We start from the raw sequence: 17,473 nt of genomic DNA on the forward strand, positions 1-17,473 counted from the left end.
AGTTGCTTAGGCTTCACTGACTCAGATTGTAAGAAGGGAAAATAAAACATACCACTTACCATTGCTTTGTTTTAAAAGTTTGCAACATATCAAATGTACTGAAAATGAACAGTTGGGTCTTTATTTAATACTCTCACGGTGTTTATTTGCTTAGTTTTACATCATGTGCAAAAAAAATAATCAAAACAAAACAGACTCGTGCGTGCCAAAGTTTGGCACGCTTGGACTGGGATATATTGTCAGGACTGCTAAACTGAAACCAAACAGAAAGTGACTTTTGAAAGTACACACAGTATGAATAGTATTGTATATACTAGGTGTAGTGCACATATTATATTACTGTGATGCGGAGCTTCTGAATTGAGAATGGAGACTTGAGTGGTATTAGTAACAGCTTTGAGAATTTAAGCTACTAAAAATATATTAAGCCCTTTTAAGTTTATGTTTGCAAATGTGGGCTGAATACAACAGAGATCTGACTATCAGTGATTCTACAACACAGAGATGAAAGCGAAGGAAGTCTGTGAGAATGAAAGACCGATCGTGTCCCCCATGCAGTGCACGCTGCAGGTGGGAGTTGTGGGACCAGGTGCAAAAACTATGTGACCGTATATCTGGTTTCCTGTGGAAAGATCATGTTTCCTGTGTTTTGCATACAGCAAGATTTCCATCAATCACAATAGAGAAAATGAGCAAAAAAAAAATCTCATTGCTTGATCGAAAATCAGCAAGATTAAATAAGTTACGGACTTATGACTAGTGTTGCTGTGAGATATGCCACTCAGATAATAGCAGAGGAGGAAAAAAACGTTTCTCCTTTGTTCACTTCACTGCACATGAAATAAACTCTTTTCCTGTTAAGTTAAAGTTAATTTCAGGGTCTAGACTAGCTTACAACAGCAAGAAAATATGTGCTATTAAAATTACTGAGCAGAGGCTACTGAGACTTTCAAGGAAACTTTGATTGCAATAATGCTGTGGGACCTGTACTGTAAAAGCAGATGATGCACAGCCAGTAATCCGGTGATTAATATGTTCTCGCTATGTTACTCTCCTCTAAGTTTCAGTGAGTTGTGGTTGAAGTGGGGGAAAAAAAGTCTGTCAGGTTTTCCAGATGTTTTGAATACAACAAGGCTGGATTCAATGACCGAACCAGGCGCCTGCTCTCTGCATGCTCCAGGTTTGGGTCCAGAACTTGTTGCCATTATGTCTTCTTCATCTTTGTTTGAGCACGTTGTCTTTTTGGAATCTTGATTCAAAGTCAGTTGGAAAATAAGCAGACCAACCTTACAAAGCTTAGAGTACCATTTCCACAGCTCTGTTCAGAGTTCCCACATTAGATCAGTCCAGATGTGCCGGGTGGAAAAATCAGATGGCACGATTGTGCTCATTGTAAACACTTGATCAGCTTCATGTTGTTTACCCTGTAAAACTTTAGAAAACAATTATCCTGAACTTTTCTTGACTTCGTGATTAATCTGTTTACATTAAGAAAACAGCAAGTTTTTCCCCAGGTATCTGAAACCTCTGTCGGTTTGGGACTTTCCACAGCGTTGGTAGTTGAATCGGGTAAAAATGATGAGCACTTTATTAAACATAGTAATTGTTTATGTATGTCATAACTATTTGTATTATTATTTATTTCTTTTCAACCCCCCACAGTGACTTCATTAGAGTCCTATACAGTGAATCAAAGTCTTTATGTTTATATACTGATTCAAACGTCCACCACCTCTTATCTTTTGGTGGATCTCCGTTGCTGGTACGGATGTCATATAGAATAAGTTCCAGCTGTTGCACGCCTGGAGATGAGTGTGAGTGGAGCAAATTTTCCATTGTAGAACAAGGTTGTTGTTTTTTTTCTCCATTTTATAGCGTGTTGCTTACAGCTGTGTTTTTCTGGGGTCTCTTTTAGCTGGAGCTCGTTGAGGTCTTTTCTTCATTTTTATGGCACTGAAGAGACTTCCTGCATCTAGCATGTGTCCAAAAAAAGTCATTTTCAAGTGTTATTGAGTTGCGAATCCCCCATAACGATCTGCGCGTCTTTATTTCTTTCAGACAAAGCCATGAAGGTGCTGCTATCCTGCCTCGAAAGTAAAGTGATGGAGACCCGCTGTATGGGAGCTTCTGCAATTTGGGCATTGCTCCATAACAATCAGAGGGTACAAACACACACACATCTTAGTACTAAAACTTTCATTTTAGTGCTTTTATGGCTGGTATTTGAGTTTATGGTTGATCCGTGGCAAATGAAATCCTCTGCCTGCTTGATTGTCTGCCTGTAAGAGAGATTTGCCTCACTGTTCTCTCACAAGATGATCAATGTTTTTTAATCTCCTGATTATGAAAAAAACAAACTACTATCCTCTTTATAATCTCTTCCTCATTTTCTCTCAAAGGCCAAGACTGCTTTGAAGTGCCCTTCTGTTAGATTGAGAATTGAGAAGGCTCATACCATCGCAAAGAAGGGTAGGCATGAATATTGTTTCGTATCAGCGTCTGTCTCTGTACCAAATTTGTACATTTGAAGGTTTTCCACATTCCACTCTTTGTGCTTACTTATTATTTATTTATTTGTAAAATGCAGATGCAGACAGCAACCAGGAACACATGAACACCTACCTACTGGAGTGCCTTGAAAACATTTCTCAGCTGCTAAATACTTGAACGGTGTTTGTTTTTTATGGATTTTTGTACCACGTTTCCATCTGTAAAATGTGAATTATATTAAAATAATCTTAGCTTGTCGTGTTTGGTCTGATTCCAGTTGATACATTTTCATTTTGAGACCACTGGTGTTTTCAGTTCACCGTTTGTGGTGGTGGCAGTGGTGGTAAGGTGCTTTTCCACACTGTGCCACGTTTGGCTTACTGGTGAAAATCGTCACAAAGTATTCCAGAAACACAGGGAGGAAATCTTTGGTGTTCACAGGAAACTGAGGCAGGGCATGTGTTCTTCTTTCAGTTTCAAGTTTGTAATATGTTATGGATTTTGATTTTTAAATTATACTTAGATATTGCTCTAGAAAAACTTCATCATAAAAGCCACCAAGCAGTATTATGTCACAAGTTTGCCATCCAATCCCAGTCCTGGTGATAAAGTGCTCCTCTGTGTGGAAGGAGTAAACAGTGGGCTATCATGAAGTGCGCCCCAGTAGCTCAAGTGCTTCTCTGTAGCGACAGAGCTAGCAGGAAGTGTAGCCTGGGTGCCTCCACTCGTCTCATCAATGCAGCTTTCATTCTCCCTCTGTGGGGCAAGATGGAAGCTGTACAAAAGGACTGCTGGTACTTCGTGGTACTTATCTTTCTCCCTTTTCTTAAAGGTATGGGCTTTATTTTTTAATTCAAATATATTTCTTTGAATTTGCAGTGTTTGTTTTTTAATTGGAAAAAGTGCTGTAACAAATACTTTTACTAACAATTTTAAAACTGATGGCTTTAAGGCTGTTTTAAAGTAATCTAACAAAATCATTTTCTGATATCTAAATCATTAAAAAACAAACAAAATGTAACTTTTCATTCTTATTTAAAGTCGATAAGCCTGTAATCATAAGTCTTTCTAGACATTATTATTCCAGACTTGGCTCTCCCAAGGGCTTCACTGGATTTGAGACAAATTGTCATTCAGCTCAGATAAAAGGCTTTGAAAAACTTGGAGGCTTGATCACCAGCTATTGTCAGCTGTTTTTATGTGTTCTGGCTTAAATTAGCCTAATTACCATAGGCCGAGGGATGATCTCAGAGTTTTGAATTGCTCTGGTACTCTTCAAGTAGAGGGCTCTCATTGTGTATGTGTAAACCCGATAGAGGTTCTCTGCCAGTAAAGGAAAACTATTATAGAATAAACTGTATGAACGTTAGATTTATTCCTTCCTTCTTAAAAATGTGTAATTTTGTAGCTTTATAGCTATTTTGTTATCTGTGTTGTGTCATGACTCATATGTTAACAACAGAAAAAACAATGCCTTTGTCCAGTTGCTGTCCAGCAGAGAGTGCCTGCTACAGTTAGGCTGGAGGAGGGGATGGTTCTGCATTGCTTGTGCCCCTGGGATGGCAACCTCAGCATGGTGTCTTGGACAAAAAGGTCAGAAAAAAATCCAGTGGCTGTTTTCCACCCTGATTTTGGAGTGGTTTTATCACGTCGTTTCGATGGGAGAGTGGAGTTCCTGAAGAACGGTCCCATGGATGGCAGTATTTCCATAAAGAACGTTACCCATCAGGATATCGGGCTTTACGAGTGCTCTGTTCAGACCTTCCCTCGGGGACCCTGGACCCAGCACATTCAGGTGGAGGATTTAGGTAAATATGGCAGAAAGCGTCAGAGCGCATGTTCTGGACTGTCTAGTATCATTCCCACCTCCCCCGCTTAGTGATTAAAAATGGTGAAATATGAAACCTAGAAAGGTGCCATACTCTAGTTTCCATCACATATTTTTAGATTCCTTTCTTTCGCTTACAGATGAGCCACCGGAGGAAGACCCCACAGAGCCCACTCCCACACAGGAGGCCGTTTCAAACGAAGAGCTGCTAGTAGAGCAGAACAGCAACCTGACCATCAGATGTAACTATCAGCATAATGGCACCGTTAACCAGGTCATATTGGAGAGGATGCTGCACGGCCAGTCGTGGACCATTGTTGGAGTGTGCAAGAAGGTGGAGGAAGGCCTGGTGGCGGAGGACTACAGCGACAGGGGCCGGGTCAGCTGTGAGGACAGCCTGGATATGAGTCTGCACTTGACTGACGTGACACAGGAAGACAACGGTTTCTACCGCTGTACTTTTAACACCGATGCAGGACAGCAAACTACTACCGTGCAGCTCACCACTGTGGCTTCAGGTACGAAGCAGGCATCATGAAGTTGAAGACATGCATACATTCAGCTGTGTGTGTGTCTGTGATTGTTTAAATTAGTTGTGAATTGACATTAAGAAGTGGATGGAAGTAAATAAGGCCAGCGATGATAATGAAATTAAAGAAAGCAAAGCATGTGATGTCACTCGCACATTCACAGCTGCTCAGTGCGCTGAAGCCACAGAGGTTTGTGGCTAAAAGTCCGAGCTTTGTCACAGCGTATCTGAAAAAGCACTGGTTGCACCATATGTGTGTCATGGAACAAATCGAAAACGCTAATCAGACACTGCTGTATGACATAGAATTATTCAGAAAGCTAATTTTCACACTGTTTTGTTCCCTGTTTGATTTTTGTTTCTTCTGTTTTTCTCGCTACTACACATAACCAGGGTGGTTCAGCCTGTCGTTATACATGATGTACATTTACATCGGGGTTGGAGCTGCTGGACTCTGTCTACTTATTGCCATCATCATAGCAGTAATGAGGCACAGGTAAGATATCAGCAAACTAAAGTAAGGGGTGCTCTGTCAATAAACACAGATAAGTACGGAGGGAACACCGATGGTTCAGCTCATAGTGTGATAACGCTGACACACTGATGTTTAGCAGGGAGCATGCTTCCATCTCAAGCTCCATACATGCCTATCAAATGTCACTCTTTAAGTGTTTAAACCTGTGCTCCTTGAAGAAATGTGTTCATAAGAAAATATCATTACTATCTTGGAAAGCTTCTGATGCAGCGCAGTTAAGTTTGTTTTTTTTGAACAGTAATGAAAATCCTTCTTTTTGTCTGAAAACCCTGCAGAAAGAGGAACAAGAGAAAGGAGTACAGAGTGAAACTGCATCCATCCCAGAGACAGGTAGGCATCGCCACGTTCATTTTATCTACTCTCCTTTTTACTCTCGACACCTTTAAGGCACTCCCGTACCTTCTCATCAGACTTGCACTTAATTACAAAACCATCACCCTTTACAGCTAATCTCAGCTAATGGCACCGCCCACTCATTTAACTAATGTTAATTAACTTCAATGTTAACTGAAAGTGTCTTTGAAGACAAGCAGCTTGTTAAAATGTTATTACAGTATCGATGTGCTGAGTTTGATTATTTGATGTAAATAAATACACAAGCTCTTTAATAATTAGCTGATCTTTTTACACATTTTTGATATAATATGAATGTGTTATTTATTAGCGTGAGCCCATATTGGTGGAAAAAGTAACTACATTTTGCCAAGCTGCTTCACCTCTACTGCCTGTTTTGGTGTAATGGCTTAAAAAGCATTAACATTCACTTCCTCACATCCTCACAGCCAAACTTCTATGAGAACATCCCCATGTGTCCCAGGATAAAGAAGTCCAGACAGATCAGAAACTGTCCCGTTTATGCCAACGTACAGACCGTCCGATCCATGAAAACCACATCGCACCAACGACAGTGTAATAAATAAACACACGCACGAACGCGAGGTACTGGATGATGTCGATCTGTCACAGCTTTGTGTGCGTGCGCCTTCCAGCCTTTCACAAACAAAGCGCATCAAAGGTTATCTGAGAAAAAAGAAGAAATCCACCTGTGTTGACATGAACAAATAATTTATTTGATATCTTGTAATTATATGTGTGGATCACGCTGACACTGATTAGCATTCACGCCGTGGTTTCAAACGAGCTAACAAGTTGGTGCTTATCTGCGAGTCAGAACGCTGACAGGGGCTGTTTGGGTCCAGCCTTGCTCGCTCTAATTAAATGTAGTATGTACTGCATAATTACTGTTGAGGAAATATTTGTTTTGGCCATAACAGTATTTGACAGTAACAATCACGCAGAAGACAAGACAAAGGGCCGTGTAATCATTCTTTTCACTTCTCTAACCCCTGAGTAAAACGACTGACAAAAGCCTTTGTAATTGCCCTCCTTTTTACTTTCATCCCTCCTGGTTTCCATTCAGGGATTGACAATGGTGTCTAATCATCTAACGGAAGAGAAAAGCAGTCACTCAGCACTGTACCATCACTTGAGACCGTTACTTACCCCAACGGGCTCTGTGTCTGGGATGGCTGCATTCTAGTTACATCACACTCTTCGCGCAGGAGCTAAGCTCTAATTAGCTAATCCTGTGCTTACTTTGTAGCTGCTCAGACTTTGTGTGCCTGCTGTTTATTGATGAGTGTTTGTTCCTGTCGTTGTTCTCCTGTTGTAAAAATGATTTTATGATAAGCTGTCAAAAGTTTTCCAAGCTGTATTTATTGTTTTGTTTCCAGAGTTTTTCCGAGCTTGCTTTCGTAAATCAATATTTAGGGTTTATGATGCTGTAGTACTGTTAAGCCGTGTGCTGTTTGTGTAATCTAATTCATTTATCTCCATAGAAGTGGAGGCAGTGGCAGAGGCAGTAATGGATATGCGGGCTATTCCGCTAAGAACAAGACAAATGTGGAGCATAAAGGGACAATATAATCAGTTTGTTTTTTGCTTTCAATTCGCTTCCAATTCAAGAATCTGCAGCTGTACTTTCTGGGATGGCACTAAAGATGACGCGAGCGTGACCAACCATACTGAAACTGATGTGTGTGACTGTAAATGATTTCATGTGGTAAGAATAAAACTGTATCACTGCCTCTGCTTCCTTTTGTTTTCCTGTGTTAGGTGTAGTTGAGTTTGTAGACTAATTGGACAGAATCATCGATGACTGTAGTCGTTTCTAAGAAAGCAAATCATTTCCTGTAACCCACAAAGAGGTACCAGGTGACACGTGGGCAAAAGATGAGCCGTGATGATCTAAAAAGGAAAGCAGCCCGCATAAAAATCCAGCATTTTGCAAAGCGGCGAGTGACTGCAGAGTCTGTTCGATTTCATCAGACAATTTGCGAGATGTCTGCCAATTTGAACGCCTGTATATAATTTACTGCAGGTGGATTTTTCTTTCCCGTTGGTGACATTTTCATTGTAATCTGTCAAATTTAGGTTACGTTCTAAATAAAATTCGTAATATAGTCTTCGGTGTCTAACCCTTTGCTTACTTTTTAGTGTTGGCTCTCTGAAAAAGAAACACAAAACGATATGTCAAACCACCATATGAAACAGCCAAGATAAGAAGTGTGCCGTACATCTGTTTGTGAACCAAAATGACAGATGCAAAGAATGAGGTGTTTGCTTCTATCTGAAACCTCAGCCTGAAAGCGTAAGTCAAAGAAGAGTGTGTTAACCACCACCCGCAAAGCCACTAATGATCTGAAGAGGCGCTTTCTGGCTTTTAGCACGGCATGCACAGAAACAATGTTAAAAAGTAAAGTAAGGGGCTCGTGTTTTTCATCTGAACGAAACTGCAGAAAGTGTGAAAACACTGTTTTTATTCATCTCTCACTGTGGGGTAATTTTCGCTCTTCATTATAAAGAAGGCATTTGTTTATGGACGGCTAGTTTAAGGTCCCAACACAGCATTTCAACCAGGTTGAGGACTTTGACTCGGCCTTTGCAACATGTTGATTTGTTACTTTTTCCACCATTGTGTTGTAGATTTGCTGCTGTAGTTGGGATCATTGTCCTGTTGCATGACCTAGTTTGTCCAACTGTCAGACAGATGGCCTCACATTTGACTCTACACTCTTTGGTATACAGAAGAGTTCATAGTTGACTCAAAACGAGCCTAAATCATTAGCCCTCCACTGCGTCTGACAGTTGGTATGAGGTGTGCTGATATGCTGGTCTCATCTGTCCACAGTCCTTCGGCTTGTTTAGATCCAAGCTTGCTGTGCTGCCATGCTCCTTTTAAACAGGAGAGGCTTTCTTCTGGCATCCCTTCTACAGGGAGTGCAGAATTATTAGGCAAGTTGTATTTTTGAGGAATAATTTTATTATTGAACAACAACCATGTTTTCAATGAACCCAAAAAACTCATTAATATCAAAGCTGAATGTTTTTGGAAGTAGTTTTTAGTTTGTTTTTAGTTTTAGCTATTTTAGGGGGATATCTGTGTGTGCAGGTGACTATTACTGTGCATAATTATTAGGCAACTTAACAAAAAACAAATATATACCCATTTCAATTATTTATTTTTACCAGTGACACCAATATAACATCTCCACATTCACAAATATACATTTCTGACATTCAAAAACAAAACAAAAACAAATCAGCGACCAATATAGCCACCTTTCTTTGCAAGGACACTCAAAAGCCTGCCATCCATGGATTCTGTCAGTGTTTTGATCTGTTCACCATCAACATTGCGTGCAGCAGCAACCACAGCCTCCCAGACACTGTTCAGAGAGGTGTACTGTTTTCCCTCCTTGTAAATCTCACATTTGATGATGGACCACAGGTTCTCAATGGGGTTCAGATCAGGTGAACAAGGAGGCCATGTCATTAGTTTTTCTTCTTTTATACCCTTTCTTGCCAGCCACGCTGTGGAGTACTTGGACGCGTGTGATGGAGCATTGTCCTGCATGAAAATCATGTTTTTCTTGAAGGATGCAGACTTCTTCCTGTACCACTGCTTGAAGAAGGTGTCTTCCAGAAACTGGCAGTAGGACTGGGAGTTGAGCTTGACTCCATCCTCAACCCGAAAAGGCCCCACAAGCTCATCTTTGATGATACCAGCCCAAACCAGTACTCCACCTCCACCTTGCTGGCGTCTGAGTCGGACTGGAGCTCTCTGCCCTTTACCAATCCAGCCACGGGCCCATCCATCTGGCCCATCAAGACTCACTCTCATTTCATCAGTCCATAAAACCTTAGAAAAATCAGTCTTGAGATATTTCTTGGCCCAGTCTTGACGTTTCAGCTTGTGTGTCTTGTTCAGTGGTGGTCGTCTTTCAGCCTTTCTTACCTTGGCCATGTCTCTGAGTATTGCACACCTTGTGCTTTTGGGCACTCCAGTGATGTTGCAGCTCTGAAATATGGCCAAACTGGTGGCAAGTGGCATCTTGGCAGCTGCACGCTTGACTTTTCTCAGTTCATGGGCAGTTATTTTGCGCCTTGGTTTTTCCACACGCTTCTTGCGACCCTGTTGACTATTTTGAATGAAACGCTTGATTGTTCGATGATCACGCTTCAGAAGCTTTGCAATTTTGAGACTGCTGCATCCCTCTGCAAGATATCTCACTATTTTTGACTTTTCTGAGCCTGTCAAGTCCTTCTTTTGACCCATTTTGCCAAAGGAAAGGACGTTGCCTAATAATTATGCACACCTGATATAGGGTGTTGATGTCATTAGACCACACCCCTTCTCATTACAGAGATGCACATCACCTAATATTCTTAATTGGTAGTAGGCTTTCCAGCCTATACAGCTTGGAGTAAGACAACACGCATGAAGAGGATGATGTGGACAAAATACTAATTTGCCTAATAATTCTGCACTCCCTGTAAACAAGCCACACATCCGTCTTGTTGGAATGAACTTTAACATTTAATGTATAAACTGAGGTCTGTAGAGTCTGAGAGGTAGCTCTTGGGTGCAGTGTCAGTGAGCGCTGCACAGCCTGACCTCGTGGTGAATTTGCTGGGACATGCAGTCTTGTTGTGAATCTTCTTTCTCGCTGCAGAATCATGGACTTTAAATTGTCTGGAAATATAACCCTAAGAAAATGACTGATGTCTTTCGTCCTTGGCTAAATAGTAAAACATCAGCTTTCATAGAGGTTCGCAGTTCCCGATGATCACTGTTACTGAACCTCATAATTCTTGTGGAAGCAGTAAGCTTGTACTTTTTTTTTTTTCTTTTTTTTTTTCCGCACGCTGCTTCTGAATTTGGCTCAGCCATTATCGAATGAATAACAACACATATGCCAGGGTAACATGCAGTGCCTTCTGATTCATCTGAGGTTGCATTTACCCGAATTTAAGACCTGTTATGTACCACCTGATTTTTTTTAATCCCTCCTACGTAAAACCTTAGAACTGAAAGAGGGGGTGCTTTCTTTTTCACATGACTGTACTCCTCTTGTGTGTTATTGCAAAACTTTCCCCATTACAATATTGTTTTCCACTAAGCTTAACTAAAGCGTAAAGAATAAAAAGTAAAAGAATGCTACATGTACCTAATGAGAATCCTGATGGCATAAAGGGCAAAAAAAAATCTGATACATGGCAGAACATTGAATTTATTACCTTTTTTTTTTAATCATCAAAAACATTACATATGTACATTTAGTGAAAACTGTAGGCCTACACTCATGTATTAAAAGTGCTATTATAATCTATGAGAACAAAACATGGCAGACACAAACACAATCATATAGTAATGATAACAACTTTTCATGACACTTCTACAAACAAGTGAATAGCTACAGTGAACGAAAATAAAACTGCAAATGACAAACACAATCAACTAGAAGTTTCTCCAGTCCTCTCAGTACAGCTGCCAGTGCAATGAAACTACTATACTGGAGCTAAGACTCAACTCAGTTATACAACAGCTTAGTTAAATGTGGCCAGCAACTGTATCAGTGGACTCTGTGATGCAGGCTAGCAATCATCTGTGGCTTAAATTAATAAAATTAATTACATGATTGCGGTTTTTCTTTTTTTAATATAATATTTTGCACAAAATAAAGTGACGACTGCGAAACACAAAATAAGCGCTTGTACTTTAGAAACTGTTCAAATGTAAAACCAAGACAAAAGAGCATCAGTGCCAAAAAACAAACAACAAAAACACAACCCACCTTTAAAAGTGATTACATTGTTGCCTAAAACTGATTGTCATTGGAAACTTTTGTGATTAACCCACAAAATGCTGTAATTTCAGTATTGGAGAATGAACAAGAAAAAAAAAAGTCATAATTTTGATGCATGAAAAACACCACCACAAATATTTAGAGATGAAGTTGGGTCTAGTGATTGCCACCCACGGCTAACAGGTTATACTCGGTATTGATGCTGTTACATGGCATTTCACAGCCGGGAAAAAAGGAAATGTGGCAAAGCGGTTTTGAAGATTCCAAGTAAACTGTCCGGTCAGCGATGGTAAACTCAAAACCCAAAGACGTTGCTTTGGTTAGATCTCACAATCCACGGTCTGTGTGTCGGAAGGCACTTCTTACTCAAGGAGGACGATGCAGAAACCATAATCACAGCAGTGTTTCCGTCATGCTACAGAGAGGAATGGAAGCGGATGGAAAAAGGGGGCTGCAGGGAACTAGCAGGGGTAGTTAGTTGTTAGGCTGCTGGGTTTGAAAATGTGTGGGCGTTTTTTTGTTTTTGTCTTCTTTAAAAGAGTAGATCTGTTTCCAAAGCCATCAGCCAATCACAAAGCCTGGAAACAAAAAACATTAGCCTCACTGTTTCAAACTTGTTACATTGTTTCATTTCCTCTGTACCAAAAAAAAAACCCCATGAAAAAAGAAATAATGTGCTGATACACAAAATCAGTTTCCTTCATAGAGCTAAGAGTGGGTTTGCTTGTTTCAGTTCAGTTTTTATTGTCGGAGAATGTTTCACTGTAGTTTAGGGTACATTTGTTTCGGTTTGACCTTTAGTCTTTTTAATTACCAGTGTGTGTCGGGAATATGTGAAAGGCAAGATTTAAGAAAAATCGACATACGTATAACAATAAAACCCCATTTTTTTGAAGGCAGCTGTTCACCATCATGTAGCCATTCAAAGTCTCCATAAACATATCCATCAAAGCTTTTACTGAACTAACAAATAGTAAAACTATGAGTTCACAAAATCATTTCAGCTACTTTTAATTCTTTTCAAAACTCTAGTTTTTATCATTATTTTAGCTAACTTTGTTTTGGTTTTCACATCTAGTTTTAGTTAACTATAAAAATGTTGGTATCACGTTCCGCATATTGTGTCTTTTCTTGGCTACCATTTATTCTGTAACATAGTATCAGGTAACCCTTAGGGAAATTAGATTAGATGCTTATCAGCACTAACCACTTCAGGTACAGTGATTTTATGCTTTTTTTTTTTTTTCCCATATCAGTGGACAAATATACTGAAGTTGGAAGATTAATTTCTGAGATTGTGAAATGGGAGTGCCAGGCAGTAGAGTAACTTTATAACAAAGTATATGTTCTAAAAGAAATGCACTGATTTTAATCTATTTTCCCCAAAATTAAACTGTGTTATTAAGTTGAATGAAAAGTAGTTATGATGTTTAATTGCCACAGAGCACATCCTGGACCCAAAATGCCAATATCACCTCTGCTCTGCGTAGCTCACTCCCTCAGGTCGCTCTCTTTACACCTTTTTGCAAATGAACCAGTCCTCAGAGGAACCGGACGACGACGTGCTTGGTGGCTATTAAAATCGAATTGCTCTGGTGAAAAGGTAAGGTTGGCAGTTTTAAAGCAGATGCTGTGCGAAGGTTACATTGGATCATTTCTGACATGACGGTCCATTACTACATCCTTCAAGCACATATCTGAATGACTATTTCCCTTTGCCAGTTGTATTCATTCAGGACTTTAGCTGATCCATCACTGGCGTCAGCATCGAGCGTCTTTCGTGTAAGGCATTGATCAGTTTCACATTCTTGAGAAGAAAAAAAAAAAAAAAAAAAAGGTCAAAGCAGCGAGTGTGGGAGTATTTTGAGTCAAAACTGGTGGAATTTCTCATGAATTGGTGCTGAGGCTGCACATCAATGGAGCGAGCCTGATGGCATTTCAGGAGTTTTGTAATAAAAGTTGACACTGGTTTACAGCGGGCCGTGGTGTGTTAGTAGCTTTTAGGTTTTGTAAGGTATGATGTAGTGCTTTAAAACAGTGATGGGGAGAATCATGCTGGCTTTAAAAGGATAATGACAACATAAAACACTTGAAAACGACAGTTAAAGGATTTTTTTTTTCTTCCTTTTGGTACAATCTTTGAAGCTACTTCGGCTGTCGCACGTCGCACAAAAAAAATAGGTACAATCCTCCTCGAGATCATTTTTTCGCGTACCGATCGCTCTACAGTTGACACTACTGTCTGTAAGTTATCACCATAAAATGATATATTACACATGTCGCTATACATATTTCTACATCCTCTCTAAAGCAGTGGGTAAAGTGTTCAGTCCAGTGTCGATGGAGCAATTCTCTGTCATTGAAGGGGTCTCAGGCTGCAACTAGATTCACAGCCACTAGAGGGCGACGGCGCCTCTCGCTGGTGCTGGCTCTCCTCCTGTTCAGGCTCATCAGACAGAAAGCTGGGGAACGTCTGTGCTCTCGGGATGAAAGTCATCATCAGGCCCGTTCCTTTGAGAGGGAGAAAGAAAAGCTTCAAGTGAGCACTTTTTTTTTTCTCTCTATTTCCTCTTCTTTGTTAAGAGGAGTAAAATTAGCCGATCTGCTTCATTTATCTGGAACTCCACTGCAACACAGTATTGTTTCTTAAACTATATAGTCATAGTGCAACTGTTGCTTAGCTACTGTCCATGGAAATATCTTTATGGAGATTAAAGAACGACGCTTCTCAATTTTGCTAAAACAATCTTTTAAAGCCCTTTGATGAAGGTGAAGGTCCTTTTCAGATATACAAAATCTATAAACCCTAACAGGTATAATAGTAACAGATGTGACATAAAAGCAACCTTTCATCTCAGATAAACAACTTCATTCGGCCCTCTCATCCTCCTCGACTGCTGTCGTCTCTCTCTGTCCCCTGCCATCTCCCTCTCCACCTTAATTTAAATTAACTGGCCCAATTTGTTGTGCAGTTTGTATTGGTAAAATGCACTGAAAGTGAGTAATGGATACTTGTGGGTGGAGTGCTGTTCTTGTGCAACCGCGGGGCCATTAATAATATATTAGAATGCGGTTTGGAGACGTGCACACGGAGGTAGGTTGGGGATAAAGTGGCTGGCAAGCTGCTGATCATGCACCAAACAAGGAGGAAGTGGCCAATGATCAATATTGCAGGAGGTGCGAAACCTAACACAACGCTGTAATCAACTCTAACCTACAGCATACACGGGGCCAGCTAACATAGCCAGCTGGGAGAAGTTGCTGCTGTCAATATTTTTCAGGCATTTCAGATTCACCTATGCAGGCTAATTGAAATTTGATTAACAAATTAAAATTTGATTGTTTTTTTTAATATTCCCAAGGGGCATGGATAAAGTCGTGATTCTTACAACTGTTATTGGTGCTGAAATGCTTCTTAGCAGATATGACTTTAAGCTGTGCGAACCATTTGTTATACAGAGAACACACACATACCAGAACCCACGCACACAGCCAGCAGCACCAGATATCATGGCACCCAAAGGGAACTGGGATCAGACACACTGCCACTTCACCACAACGCGGAATATAAAACATGACCCAGTCAACCTGGCAATCAATGTCAATTGTGAGCGTACATCAGTACCACAGAGACAGAAGTCTTGTTTTAAAAAATGGAGGCATGTAAATAAGAAAAGATGCACAAGTTAAAGAAAGATACTGAGAAGGGAAAACACAGAAAAGGCATTTTTTCCTGTGCGAGTTCAGGGAACAGCTTGCAGGAGGAAGCACAGAGGGGCCTGTGTGGGTGTGAGGATGAGACCAACACAGCATCAGCCATAACAGGTGAGTCATACATACACACCTCTGTCTGCTAGTCTTTCCTTTCCACCACTCCCTGAAATGAAGGAAAAGAATAGCATAAGGCTCTAGCTTAAGGATTTAAATGTAACAGTGTCCGTGCTGTAGGAAAAGGGGGGAAAAAAACCCCACTGCAAGTTTTAAAATGAGGGGGTGGAGGGGGGTGCACTTTGTCTTTCCTCAGCGTTGTACTTAATAGATTGCTGCAACGACTGGTGCGCAACCAGGCATATCCTTTTCACATCTTTGCCAAGACAATCCTTCTCCTCAACCAAGGCCAATTTAGACTGGGTGAGGGAAAAAAAAGGTGGGGGGCGGCAGGGAGCCCAGAGCAGACAGAGAGGGCAAAGTGGATCTCATCATCTCCTCAGTGGTAAACAGTGGTGTTTGTTGTGCGGTGCCAGACCCCTGACGAGAGCCACGCTTTCGTAAAGCAGACACTCTTACAAGATAAATAAATAAAATAATAATAATAAAAAGCACTGAGAGCGATGATGGTGTCAGCATCTCCTCTCTTCGTCTATCCCTGTGAGAAGCAGACAGTGATTTGTCAGTGCCTTTTCATTACCAGGGAAGGTCATGTCATTCTATCTGGCCTGGGGTGGCAGCTGCTGGGCCGGAGCAGACAGTACAGGCAGGGGAGGGCCCTCTCACACACTGACAGAATAGCAGAGCCGGATACAGAGGCAGCTATTCACGTGTGTGTGGACACACGCATGCACCTTTCTCCACCTTCTTTCCTTAAAGTGCAACAACGCAGATGGCATCCTAGAAACAGCTGTAACCAGAGAAACCCGGGCTGAACGTACCACAAACATGCACGGCTGCGTCTCCTGGGCAGTAAAAAGCCGCTGGGGTAACGACAGGCTGTAAGTGATAAAATATCAATGTGATCCAGCCTAGAGGCTAGGTCGCTAACTTCAGCTTTGATTCATATAATGTGCGGTGACGTCCACCAAGAAGAAAGAAACTAACTTTTACCTGCAATAAATTTTTCATGGGGTTCAGTTTTTGCATTTACTATACATCTACAATACTTCATGTTGCCTGTCGCAGATAAGACGGGGTTATCGTCTTGTCCCTTTGATACTTGCTACCTCTCGGAAAAAAATCCCCTCGCATCGCATCCGGCCGATCAAACTGGGTACAGCTCTCTATTTCATTAGAATTGCTAATGCTACATCACTAAACTACAGAGCACAATAAAATGCAGGCGTGAGAGAGAGAAAGACGGCGTGCAGGCGAAACATGCGCACGCACACAAAAATGGGAACACGCCAAAACACAAGCATCCCCGTCCCTTTCCTTCCCAGTATTAGGGTTGGTAATTGAACCATTTCCGACAGGTGTGGCGCCTCGCTTTTTTTCAACTCGGAAACTTTAAAGTGCACTTCCTCTGCATCAGCAAACTCGGAGGACACGGCAGTTTCACCGAAATCCAAAAGAGTGAATAACATTAGAGTAAAGAGAGTAAACCAGCGGTATAAACCATAACCTGTCTCAGTATGACGTATCTTGTGAAGATGAAAACACCAATCTAAGGTCATATTTAAAAAAGCTGAATGCTTTGATGGGGCTGGATTTAGTTGAAAACGGATGAAAAGCTCTCTTTCCTTTTAAACAAGATGCATTTTACCATTATCTTTGTCAGTTAAAGCAAACAAGGCTTTTGGGATGTGTTTTTGAGACAATTCCAGCTCAGTAAAAAGCAGATGTTAAATATATTTGAATAAAAAAGTGACACTACTTTTACTGCCAAGTCCACACATTTACTGACACAAAGAAATAAACAAATAGGTGAATAAACCTCAGCGGGGGGGGGGGGGGGGGGGAACTGTGTTCCTTAATTATTCCACCGGACCCGCAGGGTATTTGAAAGCAGCCCGAGCATGACTCAGCAAATTGACTGTGCTGATTGGATATTCATCATGCACAGAGTGATACAGCCAGGAAGCAGACACAGCCAGCTGTATCATGGTCCAAGAATCTGACTTCCTACCTATATTAGGATCCAAATTATTATTCTGGGAGCTAATAGCATAATTATTAAAAAAAAAGAAAAACTCACAACCTGCAGCCATGTCTACTGAGGGTGTTTAAAT

General features: G+C 40.9%; 3 protein-coding genes across 6 annotated transcripts in view; 2 read left to right on the plus strand and 1 right to left on the minus strand.

Annotated features, from left to right (window-relative positions):
* rttn (rotatin) overlaps positions 1-2,747 on the plus strand; it is a 33,844-nt gene extending 31,097 nt beyond the window's left edge. Inside the window, 3 exon segments of the mRNA XM_040043963.1 lie at positions 2,059-2,162; positions 2,400-2,469; positions 2,588-2,747. Of these exon segments, the coding sequence (XP_039899897.1) occupies positions 2,059-2,162; positions 2,400-2,469; positions 2,588-2,667 (254 nt within the window). The 3' untranslated portion in view covers positions 2,668-2,747.
* An 87-nt stretch (positions 2,748-2,834) lies between these two features.
* On the plus strand, positions 2,835-7,469 carry cd226 (CD226 molecule). 3 transcript variants are annotated; one of them, XM_040043966.1, is made up of 6 exons: positions 2,835-3,322; positions 3,975-4,298; positions 4,459-4,836; positions 5,241-5,343; positions 5,658-5,712; positions 6,165-7,469. In XM_040043966.1, the coding sequence occupies exons 1-6, from the start codon at positions 3,139-3,141 to the stop codon at positions 6,300-6,302; spliced, it is 1,182 nt and encodes a 393-aa protein (XP_039899900.1). In that variant the 5' UTR covers positions 2,835-3,138; the 3' UTR covers positions 6,303-7,469. The 3 variants fall into 3 exon arrangements, with proteins under 3 accessions (XP_039899900.1, XP_039899901.1, XP_039899902.1); XM_040043967.1 differs by having other exon boundaries at positions 7,221-7,469; XM_040043968.1 differs by having other exon boundaries at positions 7,224-7,469.
* Positions 7,470-10,532: 3,063 nt separating this feature from the next.
* The window catches only part of dok6 (docking protein 6), a 53,811-nt gene continuing 46,870 nt past the window's right edge, over positions 10,533-17,473 (minus strand). Inside the window, exons 9-10 of one of the 2 annotated variants that reach the window (XM_040044047.1) lie at positions 15,376-15,408; positions 10,533-14,042 (exon numbers count right to left, since the gene is read on the minus strand). In XM_040044047.1, the coding sequence (XP_039899981.1) occupies positions 13,888-14,042; positions 15,376-15,408 (188 nt within the window). In that variant the 3' untranslated portion in view covers positions 10,533-13,887. The remainder of the gene's footprint in view (positions 14,043-15,375; positions 15,409-17,473) is intronic. The other variant, XM_040044048.1, reaches the window with a different exon arrangement.

Source organism: Simochromis diagramma, unplaced genomic scaffold (genome assembly GCF_900408965.1).
Source record: "Simochromis diagramma unplaced genomic scaffold, fSimDia1.1 OVJJ01000602.1, whole genome shotgun sequence".
Classification (NCBI taxonomy): Eukaryota; Metazoa; Chordata; class Actinopteri; order Cichliformes; family Cichlidae; genus Simochromis; species Simochromis diagramma.